This window comes from Falco peregrinus, chromosome 5 (genome assembly GCF_023634155.1).
Source record: "Falco peregrinus isolate bFalPer1 chromosome 5, bFalPer1.pri, whole genome shotgun sequence".
NCBI classification, from domain to species: Eukaryota; Metazoa; Chordata; class Aves; order Falconiformes; family Falconidae; genus Falco; species Falco peregrinus.
This window is the reverse complement of record NC_073725.1, coordinates 108190372-108205240: the sequence shown is the minus strand read 5'-3', so window position 1 is coordinate 108205240 and position 14869 is coordinate 108190372. Positions and strand designations below refer to the sequence as shown.

Below are 14869 nucleotides of genomic sequence, written 5' to 3'. Positions count from 1 at the left end.
CCCACGGTCCGGGCCGCGCCTGCGCCGTGTGGCGGCGGGGCGACGGCAGCGCGCTTGCGCCGTGCCCGGCGGGGTTATATAGGCAGCGGCGGCCGGGGCCGTGACCGGGTGTGCTGCCGGTGCTTCGTGTGTCGCTTCCCGCTGATATCGCGTCGGCTCTCCTCTCAGGCGGCGAGGATGGAGGCGGTGGTGCGGCGCTGCCCGTTCCTGGCCCGCGTCTCGCAGGCCTTTCTGCAGAAGGCCGGGCCCTCGCTGCTGCTCTACGCCCAGCACTGCCCCCGGATGATGGAGGCGGCGCCCCCGGCCGCTACCCGCGCCCTGGCCACGTCCGCCGCCCGCGGGCAGCAGGCGGAGGAGGAGACCCCCACGGCCCGCCGGGGTGAGTACGGCCGGGGGGGCAGCGGAGGCCGCGGAGCCAGGTCCTGCCGGGGGTGGGCTGCGGGGCCCCGGGCTAGGCCGCCGTAACCGCAGCGGGGAGCCGGCCCTGCTACCCAGACGTAGTCGTCCTCAAGGAAAAACAAGTAACGCAGACGCTGTATGTCGTAGCAGGAAACTTCTGGAACGGGCAGCCTCAAGATGAGGGTTGCTTAATCCTTTAAATGTCTGGTTACCAGGCACGGGTACCGTGTAAGTGGAAGACTGGCCTGTTAGGCCGTCCCACTGCGGGTGGGGGTCCGCCATCCTGGGCCACACAAGCGGCTTTTCACCCCCCAGTAACATTCCCTGGGAGATCCTTACTCTGGCACTCGTGGAAGGAGTCAAGGCTTCCAGCAGAGCAGGGGCTGGTGGCTGGAAATAGCTGAACCCCAAAGGAAATCATCCCCTTGGGAGTGGAGGGGAGGTACTGGGTTTTTTTCCCCTTAGGTGTTACTGGGATTTTGTGCTTGTACAAGTTACTGCTCAGTTAAATAGTTCTGAATGATCTGTGCTAAATTAATTGCAAAGGTAACGGATAGAAAAGCTTGTCAGTGTATTAAAAGGGTCAAGCTGAAGTGCATTCCCTTCTCTGTCTTCACCTCGGAAGCCAAAAATGCCAAAGAGGTGGCCCAACAGAATACAGATGGAACCCAGCCACCTACCGGCCATCCACCTGCTGGTGCTAGCCAGAGCTCTGCTACCAAATGCCCGTTCCTGGCAGCTCAGATGAATCACAAGAACAGTAACGTTTTCTGCAAGGCCAGCCTAGAACTCCAGGAGGATGTGCAGGAGATGCAGGTGGACAGGAAAGGTATGTGTTTTCTGTGCTGAAGTGTTGGTCTCTTCTGAGAGAACTTCTGGTGCCTGACTTGACTCTAGAGTGTGCAGAGTCTTAACAGGTAGGGTTATGGGAAACAGCAATAAAAAGCTGTTGGAGAACGTAGGTGTTAATGGTACACCTGCAATATTGAGCTGTGTTTTCCCTGAGTGACTTTGATGGAGGAGTACTGTATACTGTATTTTGATATGCTGGCTCTAAATGGGTGAATCGAGTTAATGCTCACACCCGAAGTGGATGCTTAGAACTAAAGAGAGCTTTATCAGGGTGCTGGTGTAGACTAAAGTGGCATATCCAGATATGGAAGAAACTGGGTTGAGGACCAACGCAAATCCAAGCTGGAAAGCAAGCAAGCATATTTTGTTTTTTTAATAGCACTAAAGGGTATTGATGGCTTGCACTCCTGATGTGGAAGGGCTGTCCTTCAAAGGAAGGAACTTCTCTGCAACATCAGTAAAGCTTTGCCATCTGTCTTGGGAAGCTTATTTTTCTTTCCTGTTTGTTTATTGTGGCATAGTTTTAAAGAAAAATCTGTGCAACTGAACAAAATACTAGGAACAAAAAGGAAGTGGCTGGCTAGAATTTTGCCTTTAGTTGGGTGTGTAGCAACTCTTTCAGACAAATCCTGTAGCTCTGTAGAGTAGTTTTCTGAGTCATGATGAACCAAATGTATTGCAGGGAAATGTTGTATTTGAATTTGCAAGGCTTTCCTTTTGTCCTGTACAATGCAAATATTAAGCAAATAAGTTGATCCTAAAGGGCACGTGGATTCAGGCACATGCTTCCTAAAGAATAGAGCTACTTAAAATGTTTGCTTTGCTGAACTCAACTTAGTTAATTTTGTTTCATACTGATCAAGTTCACTGGAATTTATTACAATGTCTGTAGGTACAGAATTTGCCAAAATACCCACTACTTCCACAGTGAGGAACATTGAGACTGAGGGAGAAGAGCAGAGTGGCTTGCTCAAGAAGTTTAAGGATATTATGCTGAAGCAAAGACCAGAAAGCGTCTCTCATCTACTTCAGGATAACTTGCCAAAATGTAAGATTATCTGGCAAAATGCCCACAGGCTTGGTCTCTTGTGATTATTTCGTGTGTGCTTAAGTACCTGTCTCATTTCAGCTGTATCCACCTTCCAGTATGATCATTTTTTTGAGAAAAAGATAGATGAAAAGAAGAAGGATCACACCTACCGTGTATTCAAAACGGTGAACAGAAAGGCACAAGTCTTTCCCATGGCAGATGATTATACTGATTCTCTGATCACCAAGAAGGAGGTGTCTGTCTGGTGCAGCAATGATTACCTGGGGATGAGTCGTCACCCTCGCGTGTGTGGAGCAGTTATGTGAGTAGTGCCATGTTCTTAAGGCGCAGTTTCAAGCTACAGCACCCTGCAGAAGCTTTTGTGGGAAGGCTTCTGAAGAATTGATTTCTGTACTGTGCTACATAAGCTGCTTCTGATATTATTCTTGGTATATAATTAAACTTATGTTCTTCTCTTAAGCTGGGGTAGGCAACTTAATATTATTGCCATCACTGCAGTATGGCTGTCAGTCACTGACCTTGCTCTTTGGATTTTCTTTAAAGCCCCCAAATCATAGCATCATGTTACCAGATAAACTGGGTGGTATATTGCAGCTGTACTTGGTTGTGTTGGTTGCTCAAAGACCTTAAACCTAACAGCTGCTTTTTGTAGCCAGTTCCTTTTTAGAGCAATGCCAATTATGTACTAAAATGTTTTTGGCCATAATCATTTAGTCATATGTGTGATGCAGTAACACTAATGCTTCTCTTTGGGCCTTCTGTAGGGATACACTGAAACAACATGGTGCTGGAGCAGGAGGCACAAGAAATATTTCAGGAACAAGTAAATTTCATGTTGATTTGGAAAAAGAACTAGCTGATCTTCATGGAAAAGATGCAGCGCTGCTGTTCTCATCTTGCTTTGTAGCCAATGACTCCACTCTCTTCACTCTAGCTAAAATGCTGCCAGGTGAGACAACAGATTGCACCCCCTATTTACCACAAAAACACAAGCATGCCCTAAACAATTGGGAGTACACTTTACAAATAGCTACCTGAACTAAGGATTCATCCTACTTGATCAGCAAAGTATGGGTTTTTTTAATGCCATATTCAAGTTATGTTCATCTTGTGCAAATTACGTAGCAGCCTACTGAGACTGGGATCTAGGAACTGCAGAAAGAATTGAACAAAAAGCTCAGTGTCTTCTGCTCTTGCATTTAAACTCCAACTGGAATTTAGTGTCCTCCCACTGGTGGGTGTGAACTCTAACTTCAGAAGTTAGATAAAAATATTAAGGACTTGGGAAAACCCTTCAGTATTTCCTTAAGCTCAAGTTTATTTTAGTTTAAACACCTAAAATAAGCCTTAAATATTACTCTTGCTTCATGATCTGTAACTTGCTCTTTTGTTCAAGAGCATTACTTTCTAGAATGTGCTACCCTTGCTGCCTGAACACTTCCAATACCTAAAGTAATGCTGGGAATCTGTTACACTTCTAAGTATAGAAAGTAACTGGGCTGTTTCCTCAGGCTGTGAGATCTACTCTGACTCTGGGAACCATGCCTCCATGATCCAGGGGATCCGAAACAGTAGGGTGCCAAAACACATATTTCGCCATAATGATGTCAACCATCTTCGAGAGCTACTGAAGAAGTCTGATCCATCTACCCCTAAAATTGTTGCATTTGAAACTGTTCACTCAATGGATGGTAAGCTGACATCAAACCCTTCTCTCCCTTTCCAGTGCAGTTAGTGCTCAAATAATCCGTATGTTAAGTCTGCAAGTATACAGCGTGATAAGGGTCTACATGAAATAGTCTTGTGAAGTGCCTGGTGTTTGGGGGAACTTGTGGTATTTATCCAAGCTGAGTACAGGAAATCCTAAACTGCCAGTCACTGCTTTGGTTCCTAGGTGCAGTCTGTCCCCTGGAAGAGCTGTGTGATGTGGCCCATGAGCATGGGGCTATCACTTTTGTGGATGAAGTGCATGCCGTGGGGCTGTATGGAGCTCGAGGTGGCGGTATAGGAGACCGGGATGGAATCATGCACAAAATGGACATCATCTCTGGCACACTTGGTATGCATGTCCTGGCACTGCTACAGAAGCTAAAGCAGCAAAGCTTCTGAGCAGCCAAATTAAGTGGGTTAATTCAAAATAATCTGTTCAAATAAACTTGCCTAAGGGCTCTTGGGGGCTAGGATTTTTCAGAAAGCCCAAAGGATTTAAGTATGTCCCACAGTCTGAAAAGCTTGTGTTAAGCTACTTACACTGCCTTACAAACCAGTTAAGGTAGCATTGTGGGTTTTTTCTTTAAACAAGCTAGCAAAAAGTCCTCCAGTGGCATATTATACAACTCAGGAATAAATTCAGGTGAGAGTGCTAGTAGGGTAGTCCTCTATATTTAGTAGTGCTTAGTTCTTTATGTGAAATGGAGTGCTCCTAATCTAGAAACTTGAGATGGGGACTTATGTAAAGAGATTTGGCAAGAACTGAAGCAACTGCTATTATCTGAGTAGAATGCAGCCTTAGTAAGTTTACTGCTGCAAATCAGAAAGTTGTTTAAACAGCTTCTAAAACATAAATAAAACTTAATAGGAAACTTCATGGCTTTGAAACTTAGTCTTGGGTTACAGCCTAATAGAAACAGAAACATTCACCAGGCACCCTAGCTTTACCAGTGGCTCTGTTCTCATACCTGAACATCTGGAAAGGGGAGGCAGATCATTCTACTGCACAGTCACAGCAACAACCTTCTGTGCTCTCTAGGAGCACAGGCTATTTCTAGCATCTCTGGAACAGATTATTTTAAATCTGCTGAGAGACTTAATGTTGATCACTTGGGGTCACTATTGAAGTCTATGCTTGATGCTTGGGCTTGTAAGGTCTTCCCCAAAATCAAAACTTATTTGAGAGAGTCTTGAACTGTCCTTGCTGTGTAATAGCTAGATCCGTGTTAGCAGGATTGGCTTAAAAAAAAGCTGTAACATGTGCTGAGTAAATACAAGATTAGCAGAGAGTGCTAGAATTGTTGCCTGTCAATGACTACATTAAGTACATAGTCAAAATAGCCTTTTACTTGGAAAAAGTTATAATACTTCAAGCCATTCTAATGGGTGGAAGGAATAACCTTGGCTGCTTTTTTTTTTTTTCCCCCTGCCTCAGGCAAAGCATTTGGCTGTGTAGGAGGTTACATCTCCAGTACAAGTTCTCTGATAGACACTGTTCGTTCATATGCTGCTGGCTTTATTTTCACAACATCCCTGCCACCCATGCTCTTAGCTGGTGCCCTGGAATCTGTCCGAACTCTGAAGAGTGCAGAGGGGCAAGTTCTGAGGCGCCAGCACCAACGCAATGTGAAGCTTATGAGACAGATGCTGATGGATGCGGGGCTTCCTGTGGTGCACTGCCCCAGTCACATCATTCCAATACGGGTGAGTACTTGGGATACTGTTGACACAGGACTGTGGTGCCTGTTTTCCTGTCCATGATCATGTTACACTTTCAGGTATTGGTTACTACCTTCACAAAGTTCAAACCTGTCTCTGTATTCAGCAGTGATGTGCCAAGAGTCTGGCTTAAGTTGTTCTTTGCCTCCTATAAATGTTGTAAAGCAGAGTGATAAAGTGGATGAAACCCACAACCTAAGAGTATACAGAAAGTAGGGAAGTAACAAGGTAGGAAAGAGAAGATTTTGTATATAAACAGCTACCTGCCTAGGCTGCAATGGTGTGCTTATGCCAAGAGGACTTCACAGCACAAGCTTCTAGGCCTTCTGAGGTATATGCTATTCATAGTGGCACAGGGGAGACTAGTTCTGTTGGATTCTTGTGGCTGGCCCAGTTGGGCTGGCAGGTCTGCCACATTGCAAGTTTTGGTTGATGTTGTAACTTACAGGTTTTAACTTTAGGTTGCAGATGCAGCTAAAAATACAGAGATCTGTGACAAGCTGATGAGCCAGCACAGCATCTACGTCCAAGCAATCAACTACCCAACAGTTCCCCGTGGAGAGGAGCTGCTACGTATTGCCCCTACACCTCACCACACCCCTCAAATGATGAGTTATTTTCTTGGTGAGTGGATTCTTGCATCAGTGCAATGAAGATACTGGGCTATCTATGTAGTCTTTGTACTAAAGATGAGATTAGGAAGCACTTAAGTTTTAGATGTTGCTAGCTGGACATTGTCTTTCCACTGCTGCAACATGTAAGAGTGTACTTCAGCACTTAACCTGCTTTGAGCATGACTTAAAGGCCAGTGCACTGCAACCTAGAATGGAGTGTGCAAGGCCAGTGCCACCCTACGCTGTCAGTTCCATCATAGCTGGCTCTGCTCATGCATTGTCCAAACTAATCTTCATTTGTTAGGTGGGGTCCAAAGAAATCTGCCCTCAGCTGAGCTGTTAACCAGTCTTAAACATGGACCTGCCCAGTCAGTCCTGTCCTGTGGTATGGGGATAGCTGAGACTCACTTGCAGTCCAGATAGCTTACCTCTTGAGTGAGTTAAGTCACAGTGAATTCACATACTGTCCTAGCAAATAAGGAGGGATAGTATGCTAACACTTTCCTTTTTGCTGCTTCCCTAAATCAGTCCACTGTCTTAAGCCTTGATCTTTTCTGTTCTTAACAGAAAAACTGCTGGCTACATGGAAAGATGTCGGTCTAGACTTGAAACCACATTCATCAGCTGAATGTAACTTCTGTAGAAGACCCCTACATTTTGAAGTGATGAGTGAACGGGAAAGATCCTACTTCAGTGGCATGAGCAAACTAATATCTGTCAGTGCATGAAAGTAGTGGTGTTAGTTGTATTCCTGTCTAGTTCTAGTACCCAGTTGGTAGCATTTTTAAATTGCTTAATGAGTATTTTAATCATAGTTAAAGCACTAAGCTCTGAAAATAAATTTCTAGAGCCATCATGCCCACTTGCGTGTGTTTGCTTTTTTTTTACTTACTGTCTGGAAGTGGAACTGAAGTGTCAGTGGTTGGAAGGGCAGCTGAAGGAATAAAAGCAATGGGCTACAGCTTAATATCCTTCAGCTGAACTACTGCCTTCAATGACTGTGTGCCAGAAGAGCTTCAGTGGTGTCTTCTGGTGTACTACAAAGTAGTAGACTTATTTCTTTTGAGAAGATGGGTATTTGTAGCTCCTCAAGCTTCTACCTGAAAGCTTTTGAAAACATGCAGGTATAATACCATATGCACACTAACCACTGTACAGCATTTCTTAAGAGTATATGCTATGTAATAAACTTGCACCCATTTTTGAGAGGGCAGGCATTTTAGGATGGATTCTGCTACCCTTCCTTTGTAGCTTTGTGCACAAGCTCTCCCCTTTCTGGTGTTCAGCATGGTGCTCACTGTTAAGACAAAGTGCTAATGGGATTTAAAAATAAGTGGTATTTTGTGACTGCTAGAAAACTAAGATGGCAGGGTGGTGTAGTGACTGGGAAAAGAAGGCCTGTTTACTACAAGAGGTGGATGCAAGCCACCTCAAGGTGTCTGTGACTCTTCTAGTCTGCATGGTCTGCTCTCCAGTGCATGCAGAACTAGACTTCAGTGTCAAGATTGATTATCAATAAGCAATCTAATAACTCAGGTCTCTGACAGAAGTCATTGTAAGAGAATGTCAGTACTGCTCTTTGCAGCCACTTTTGAAAGCTTGGGCCTGTTGCCTAATTGCCATGCTGTTTAATGCTTTCATGAATAGCAAGGGCATGGTTTAAACAGGTGGAAGTGATTTTGTGGGTGTTATGTGTGGGCTCAGAGGTCAGTATTGGCATGAAGTCTAGAGCAAAGCACTGAAGTGCTTCCTTCATGTACAGGCTTGTCCAATAACTGCTGCAGTCTAGCTTCTGCAAGTTACTGAACAGCTACTCAATCAAACACTCTTGTTTTCTGGTTGTAACAAGCCAACCCCTGGGCACTGCCTTTTGCTGTCACACTTACAGGCATACTGTGAAGCTCTGGTTAAGGGTCCATTACAGTATCCCAAATAGCTACATGTTGGGGAGGTAGAAGCCCAAGTTAAAGCAACATCCACCAGTTCCATTGGCTGGAAGTCACCAGTCACTTAAGCATGTATTGAAGCATGCTGCTATTCTCAGAAGAATTTGTATAAAAATATTTTGACTTCCCAAGCAGTCAAGCTACTTTTAAAAAGGCCTTTGCCAGCCAGTCAGGTGATTGCTGCCTCTGTCATGTGCAGGTGTTCTGTAGGAGGGAGGAAACCACTCACCATCATGCTATAGGATTAACGTGGTCATTTAGCTCTGTTGCTAAACAAGGCAGTTGATGAACTGGGATGCTCAAACCCACCACCAGGTTATCATATGTGCAAGGAGTTGCATTGCTGTTCAAGCTCTGACATGCTGTAACATTATCCTGATCTTCCTGAGGCAAGTTCAGTGCTGCTGAAGATAAAATACAACGGTGCACCCTGACTTCCTTGCCGCAAGCAGTTTGTGGCCTAAGACTGAATGAAAATGCATCTCCATTACAGAGCTTTTCTCGTTATATATTGGGTTGTATTACCACATTAACTTGAGGCATCAAGTAAAAAGCCACAGATCCTACACCAACCTCTCCTAGAACAGGGTCCCTAACACTGTAACATGCCTTCAATGCTGTTCTGAACCACTGGCGTAAGCAATCAGTGGGGGAGGGAAGGAACAACACAACATGTTGGCTAATATATAGCCATAATCTGACAGTACAACATTACTTGCATTTCTAGTTTCTTCACTGAAAGCATTCAGAACTGGCCCAGTGCATTTTACATACTGGTTAATAAACCACATTTTTCTTTCTAGTTTTTATAGCAGCTATTCTACACTCCATACTGCAGCGGAGAAGAAACATGACACAGAAAGGGTACCAGCTACCAGAATTCTCAAACGTTATTCCAAATTAGTTGCAGGAGAGAACCAAATTCCGAGACTCGAAGCCAGCAGCCTTTGAAATGACAGGTGCACAACTAACCTTGACACGTGGCAATTGGTAGCACTGCACCCATTAACATCACGTGTAACAAGCTACCTTACATTCTGGTGCTGGCAAGCAAGGATGTGAAAGCAGAACCAGTGCTCAGCAAAGGGCCGGTGGAAGTCCATCACTGAACTGCAAAAGAAAGACAATTCCAATGACACACAGAAAGGATAGGTTTTCCCCAATGAAAAGAACAAAGAATGAAAAAACAAACACATATTTTTTCCCAGCAAGCAAAACTTGAATGGTGGGTTGCATAACTGGAAATATTATGTAAGCTTTACTTTGGTTTCTGGAAAAATAATAGAGGAAGTAATCGGTAAAAGATGTTTAAAGTCTGAGACAAATGGTCCATGACACTGGCAGAGTAAACAAGCAAGAACGCAGCCATAAAGCCACTGCTAAGATTTGTCTGGGGCAAAATAATTCATCTAGGTGAATGTTGCATAGCATTAAACTCATACTCTCCTCCATTTCTCAACCTTATTTACACAACAGAGAAACCCCAGGTGGTACAGGGCCAGCGAAAACATCCCGAGTGCAAACACAAGCTCACGTTCCCCATCACTGGGAGGAGGCATCAAGAGGGTCTCTAACCACCTGGGCCAGGACCGGGTGCCAGGCTGGGCAGGCTGTGGCAGCTTCACTCCCTCCTCCGCCCCTGTCGGTGGCACAGCCCCACCAAGCAGAAACGGCTAATTAGCAGAACTACAAATGCTCATGAAGCTTTTGGGGTCCTTGGCTTCCTGCCAAGCCCCTCACTGCACACTGGAGTTGGTTAGCTATATCCCCTGGGTTCAGCCCAGAAAGGAAACCAGCATCACAAGCTCCTGACCTGCGTTTCTTTAGGGAACCAAACTGAAACCCAACCCTCAGGCTGGGGTCAGCTTCTCCCACCGGCGGGCCTTTGCTGCAGGATGCCGTCACGGCTGCCGGGCTGCGCGCTGCCTCTGCCCTGTGCTGCACCAGCCCCAGCTGCCCCTTGCTGAAACACACTCCTGTGGGGAAATAAATGCCCTGGAAACCATTCCTAGTGCCTGCTCTTGCTGCTGCTGCTTCCAGCCATTAAGCCTATGCTGCTTCCTAGCCAGCAATAATAATAGGAACATTATTAACAGCACTAGGTTCATAACTCTGGTACCCCTGGTGCTTTACACCCATTTATTTTGGGCCACTTCTCTCGCACCGCACCCCTCAACCCTTGCTCATCTCCCAGCGCTCACATTTATCAGGGTTTCTCTCCCAGTATGGGGAGGACCACTCAGCCCATCCCTGCTGCCCACACCAGGGCTTTAAAAGCCCCACAAGCTCCCTGGTATCTGCAGCTAAGGGAAGGGTCTCCTGCCCAGGAATTTTAGAGCCTGCAGTGGCGACTGACCACATGCCTTTCTCTTATTTTGGGGTGTGTTCAGCCCCCAAAAGACCTTTCTTCTGCTCCCCAAAAGCAAACCCGTGCTGTCCTCCTGAAAAAATCCAGGCTGAACTTTTGCTCCCTGCGGGACCCACCAGCTCCCACAGGCTCCAGATGGATGCACACAACAGGTCTCACTCTCAACGCCAGCAGCACGACTGAGTAAGCACTTCACAGGTCCAAATCTCCTGCTTTTCTTCTATTCAAACGGGCCACCTAGCTACACATTGCTCTGGGATTATGCCTGGAACTGACACCTGCCTTTAGATAATATTTATAATGTTAGCTAAGTCTTAAATCATCAGGAATGACCACTCATACCCCTGCCTGTAGGGACAGATGACAATGGGGCAGACGGGGGTTTTTAGGCCGAAACAAGCTACTAATGCAGGGCAACATATAAGGGATTAGAAATCTTAAGCCCTGTCCTTCTCCCAAAGCCTCCATACGGAGTAGAAGGGGGGGCAACCAAGCCCCACAGTTTGAGATTTCCCCCAACCCCCAGCAGAGACTGACCTGCTACTGCTCCCCAGGGAGGTGCTGGGTTTTATGGGATGGGGAGAAGCCACCTTTCCCAACAGCCCACCCCCTCCAACAAGAGCCATTGCCCTGGATCTCCATCCCAGCGAGGGGTTACAAAGGGATGCTGCAGCCACAGACCTCCCACCCCCCACCCAGGGGCTAGCCCCAGCACAGGACGCCCCTCCCCCCTTGGCTGCCTGGTTCGGCCACCTCAGCACACAGCAAAGCCCACTCCTTGGTAGGCACTGGACGAGGCGTGCAGAGGGAGCAATACCCATACTTGCTGCTCCCCAGGGAAGAGCAGCAGGGAGCTCCTTGCAGGGGATTACGGATGGGCCCCCTGTCCTGCTGCCACCAGCTGGAATGGAGGATGCAGGCGGGGACTCGCTGCAAACTGCTATAATTTGGGCAGACACCAGCCGGACTGCAGCTCGTGCTGGCACAAGGCACCAAAGCCGGCACCAGCACGGCTGAGCTTCCAGTTATTTAGGACACTGTGCTCCAGCTACCCTCCAGCCTGAGCCAGATCCCAAACCCTCATCATCCCCAAACTAGGTCAGGCTCCCTCCTCTCCATCCATACCCCTAGGCTTGCACAGACTTGGGGGAAGCTGATCCGGGATATACTCACCCCTTGCATAGCCTTTCACTCCTTGCTGCTCCTGCCCGCTCCCCCCAGCTGGCTGCCAAGCCCAAGCAGCGCTTTGGACAGGGCACAGAGCTCCTGGGAGGACCTGGGCTCACCTCCCTTTCCTGCAGGCACCTGTGCTTTTGTAGCCAGATGGCTCTTTCAATTCACACATTCAGCTTACAATCAGGTGTAACTCCTTCACAGCTCCTCAGCTTCAGCCCTCGGGGGAGCAGAAGAGTTATCTCCTCTGCGATTTTGCCCTTTGCACTTCTTCACCCAGGAATCCCATAGCGAAAAGCATCCTGCTCCCATTCTTTCCCCTGTGGCTCATTTGCTGTGGAGCCCATGTCAGTCCTAAAAAACCTGGGTGCTTGGGCTGGCTGTGGGGATGCTCAGCCACATCCACCTGCAGCTGCCCACTCTTGCTGAAGGTGGCTGTGCCCTGCTGCTCCCTGCCCGGTTGGCCAAACGCGGGCATGGGGTGGCCTTGTCCCCCTGCACACATGCCCCAAGGTGGCACCAGCAGCCGCCAACCAAACGTGGGTTTCCCAAGCATCCCCTCAGACCCCGGGGCTTTTGGTATGCAGCAGGGGAGACTTTATTAGCTCAAACCTTAACAAGAGGGAGACCAATGCTTGCACGAAGCCTGGCGTGTATGCTGGGTGTAGGGATGTGGGGTCAGGAGGCAGCAGCCAGGTTTGTGGGTGCTTTAATTGCCCCTGGGAATTGCTCTGCGTTGAGCCAGCATGGGCTTTGTAACCCACTTTCCAAAGGGAACCCAGCACACGCGGCCGTTGGTCCCTTGCCTGTGAGTTCGAATCACGTCGGGGTCACCGTTCAGCTCCCCTCCTCCTGCACTGCTTCAGCACCCCCCGTCCCACTGTCTATTCTATTCTATTCTAATTCTCAATCAAAATGAACAGAAGGTGAGCTGCAAATCGGGCTACATCCTGACAAGCCTTGCAAAACCAAACAGTTGGATAGTGTGTCCCTGCTAGGCTGTGCTGCAGGAGAGGCAGCATTTGTGCTCAACCCTTATATTTTATATATATATATATACACACTATATATATATATATATAAAATATACCAGAGACTCCACAGCCAGCCATGCTCCCAGCCACCTTTGCCCCAAGCTCCAGCAGCAGGGCTAGTGGCCTCCCACTGCACATACTGGCCCTGCTGGGAGCTGCCACCAGACCTGCAGCTGGGAGAAGGCAGGAGTGGGGATGGATGGGATGTGACTGGGGGACAGGGTGGGATAGGATAGGATAGGATAGGATGGGAGGGGATAGGACGGGACAGGATAGAAGATGGAGGATGGGATGGGGTAGGATGGGAGAGGACAGGATAGGATGGGATAGAAGGTGGAGGTTGGGATGGGGTAGGATGGGAGGGAACGGAATGGGCACCAGCTGGGGGTCTACAGCCCTTGGGCTGCTCCTGGCCAGCTCTCCCACAGCCACATGCAGTCATCCTTTGGCATGGGGGGGCTTTCAGCTGGGGATGGCTGCGCTGGCAGGGGGCTGGGAGCAGTGAGGGGGGCAGGTGGGAAATGGGGGACACCTCTCACTCCTCCTCAACATTTGGGAAAGTTTAAAAATCATCAAGCACAGAAGGGAAGCAGGATCCAAAGGAGAAGGGGGTGAATGAGCTTTTTAGATTACTCTGGTGGTGTTGGCCTGTAGGGGAATGAAGCTGGGTTAATTATCACTGATAATATACAGCTGTGGGCTGGCTTCAGGGGCGGCGGGCTGGCCGATGTAGACAAGGTGCAGCTGTGGCTGGTTCTGTTAAGGGGTTGAGAGCCAATGGAGAGAGCAGCTGTGGGAGAAGCAAGAGAAGAAACAGTGGGCCCTGGATGAGATGAGACAAGGAGAAGGCAGCAGAGGGACTGTACGAAGAGTGTGTTGGTGTGAGATGGTAAAAGACCTTGCCGCAGCTTGATAGTTTGGAGAGTGTTGCAGCACTGGCTCAGAATTATTAGTATTTATATGCAGTGGGAGTGCTATGCATAGCAGCATCTTCTCTCCGCCTCCATGCCAAAGGGACACTTGTTTAACATTGGTTCTTTTTTTGCATGAAACTCTTTTTTTTCTGGGTTTTTTTTTAGTGTTTTACAGCTGACTTCTCAAATCATCCATTTTGTCCTAGGCACAGCGAGTGAAGCCCAGGCACAGCACAGCCCTGACCTGGTGCAAACCCCACCAGGCTGGTTGCAAGAGCTTGTTCAGGGCCCGGGCTGTGTGGCACACAGAGAGCCTTTCCGTGGGGCAGAATTGCAGCTGAGCTGCTCTGGGTGAGGAGAGGGGAGGCAGCAGCTTTCAGTGGCTGTGTCACAAGCTGGGACGTGCTTTCCTGCTTCTCCATCAGGATCCACTGCTGGGAAATTCAGAGCCTGCAGCCCAGCTGGAGTTACCACATTTTGGCTGTTGGCCATTTTTTGGATGTTGAAGATCTCTGGTAGGGCAGCTCCTCACCGCTCAGGGACATGTGGTGTCTGCTTCCCCCCCCAGGGGCCTGGGACCCTCTGCCTTGCCCTAGGTGAGGTGTGGGAGGGATGGGGCCTGGGATGTGGGCAGACCCCACCACCTTCCCAGCTCTTCTCTTGGCTCAGCATCCTCCTCCTGCTTTCCCTCCCCATCACCACACGAATTCACCCCAGCCAAGAGAACAAGAGCCCCAGGCAGTGGCCTCACAGCCTTGCAAAATCATTGCCAGCCCTTGAAAAAAGGAAAGCTGGGCTGAGCAGGGATGTCCCCTCCAGCAGCCAGCTGGCTGTAGCTCCAGGCATCACTGGAGGGGTCCAGCATTAAAACCTCTGCCGGGCATTAAAGGGTTGTCCCAGACCCCTGAATCAAAACATAAATGTCCTCGGGGTGGTCAGGGCTGGATGCAGCCACAGCAGGCAGGCAGCAATGGTTGCTAGCTCCCGGGCAGTGCCATCTGAGCAATTTGCTTTGCAGCTCCAGTGCCTGAGGCTACTCAATGCCCAAACCTGGGGGAACCCAGGGGACCTCCAAAGAGCATCAGACTG

General features: G+C 48.4%; 1 protein-coding gene across 1 annotated transcript; it reads left to right on the top strand.

The window, feature by feature from the left end:
- The first annotated feature begins 61 nt into the window (after positions 1 to 61).
- On the top strand, positions 62 to 7203 carry ALAS1 (5'-aminolevulinate synthase 1). Its single transcript, XM_055805994.1, has 10 exons — positions 62 to 379; positions 1025 to 1228; positions 2144 to 2299; positions 2381 to 2603; positions 3067 to 3251; positions 3814 to 3993; positions 4197 to 4361; positions 5448 to 5716; positions 6193 to 6355; positions 6913 to 7203. The coding sequence occupies exons 1-10, from the start codon at positions 178 to 180 to the stop codon at positions 7071 to 7073; spliced, it is 1908 nt and encodes a 635-aa protein (XP_055661969.1). The 5' UTR covers positions 62 to 177; the 3' UTR covers positions 7074 to 7203.
- Positions 7204 to 14869: the final 7666 nt, after the last annotated feature.

Bases quoted from the DNA above. Each gene is read 5' to 3' on its own strand.
- ALAS1 (XM_055805994.1), top strand. From the start codon at position 178: ATGGAGGCGGTGGTGCGGCGCTGCCCGTTCCTGGCCCGCGTCTCGCAG. The intron at 1,229-2,143 runs GTATGTGTTTTC...CAATGTCTGTAG, and splicing joins GATGCAGGTGGACAGGAAAG to GTACAGAATTTGCCAAAATA. The intron at 6,356-6,912 runs GTGAGTGGATTC...TGTTCTTAACAG, and splicing joins AATGATGAGTTATTTTCTTG to AAAAACTGCTGGCTACATGG.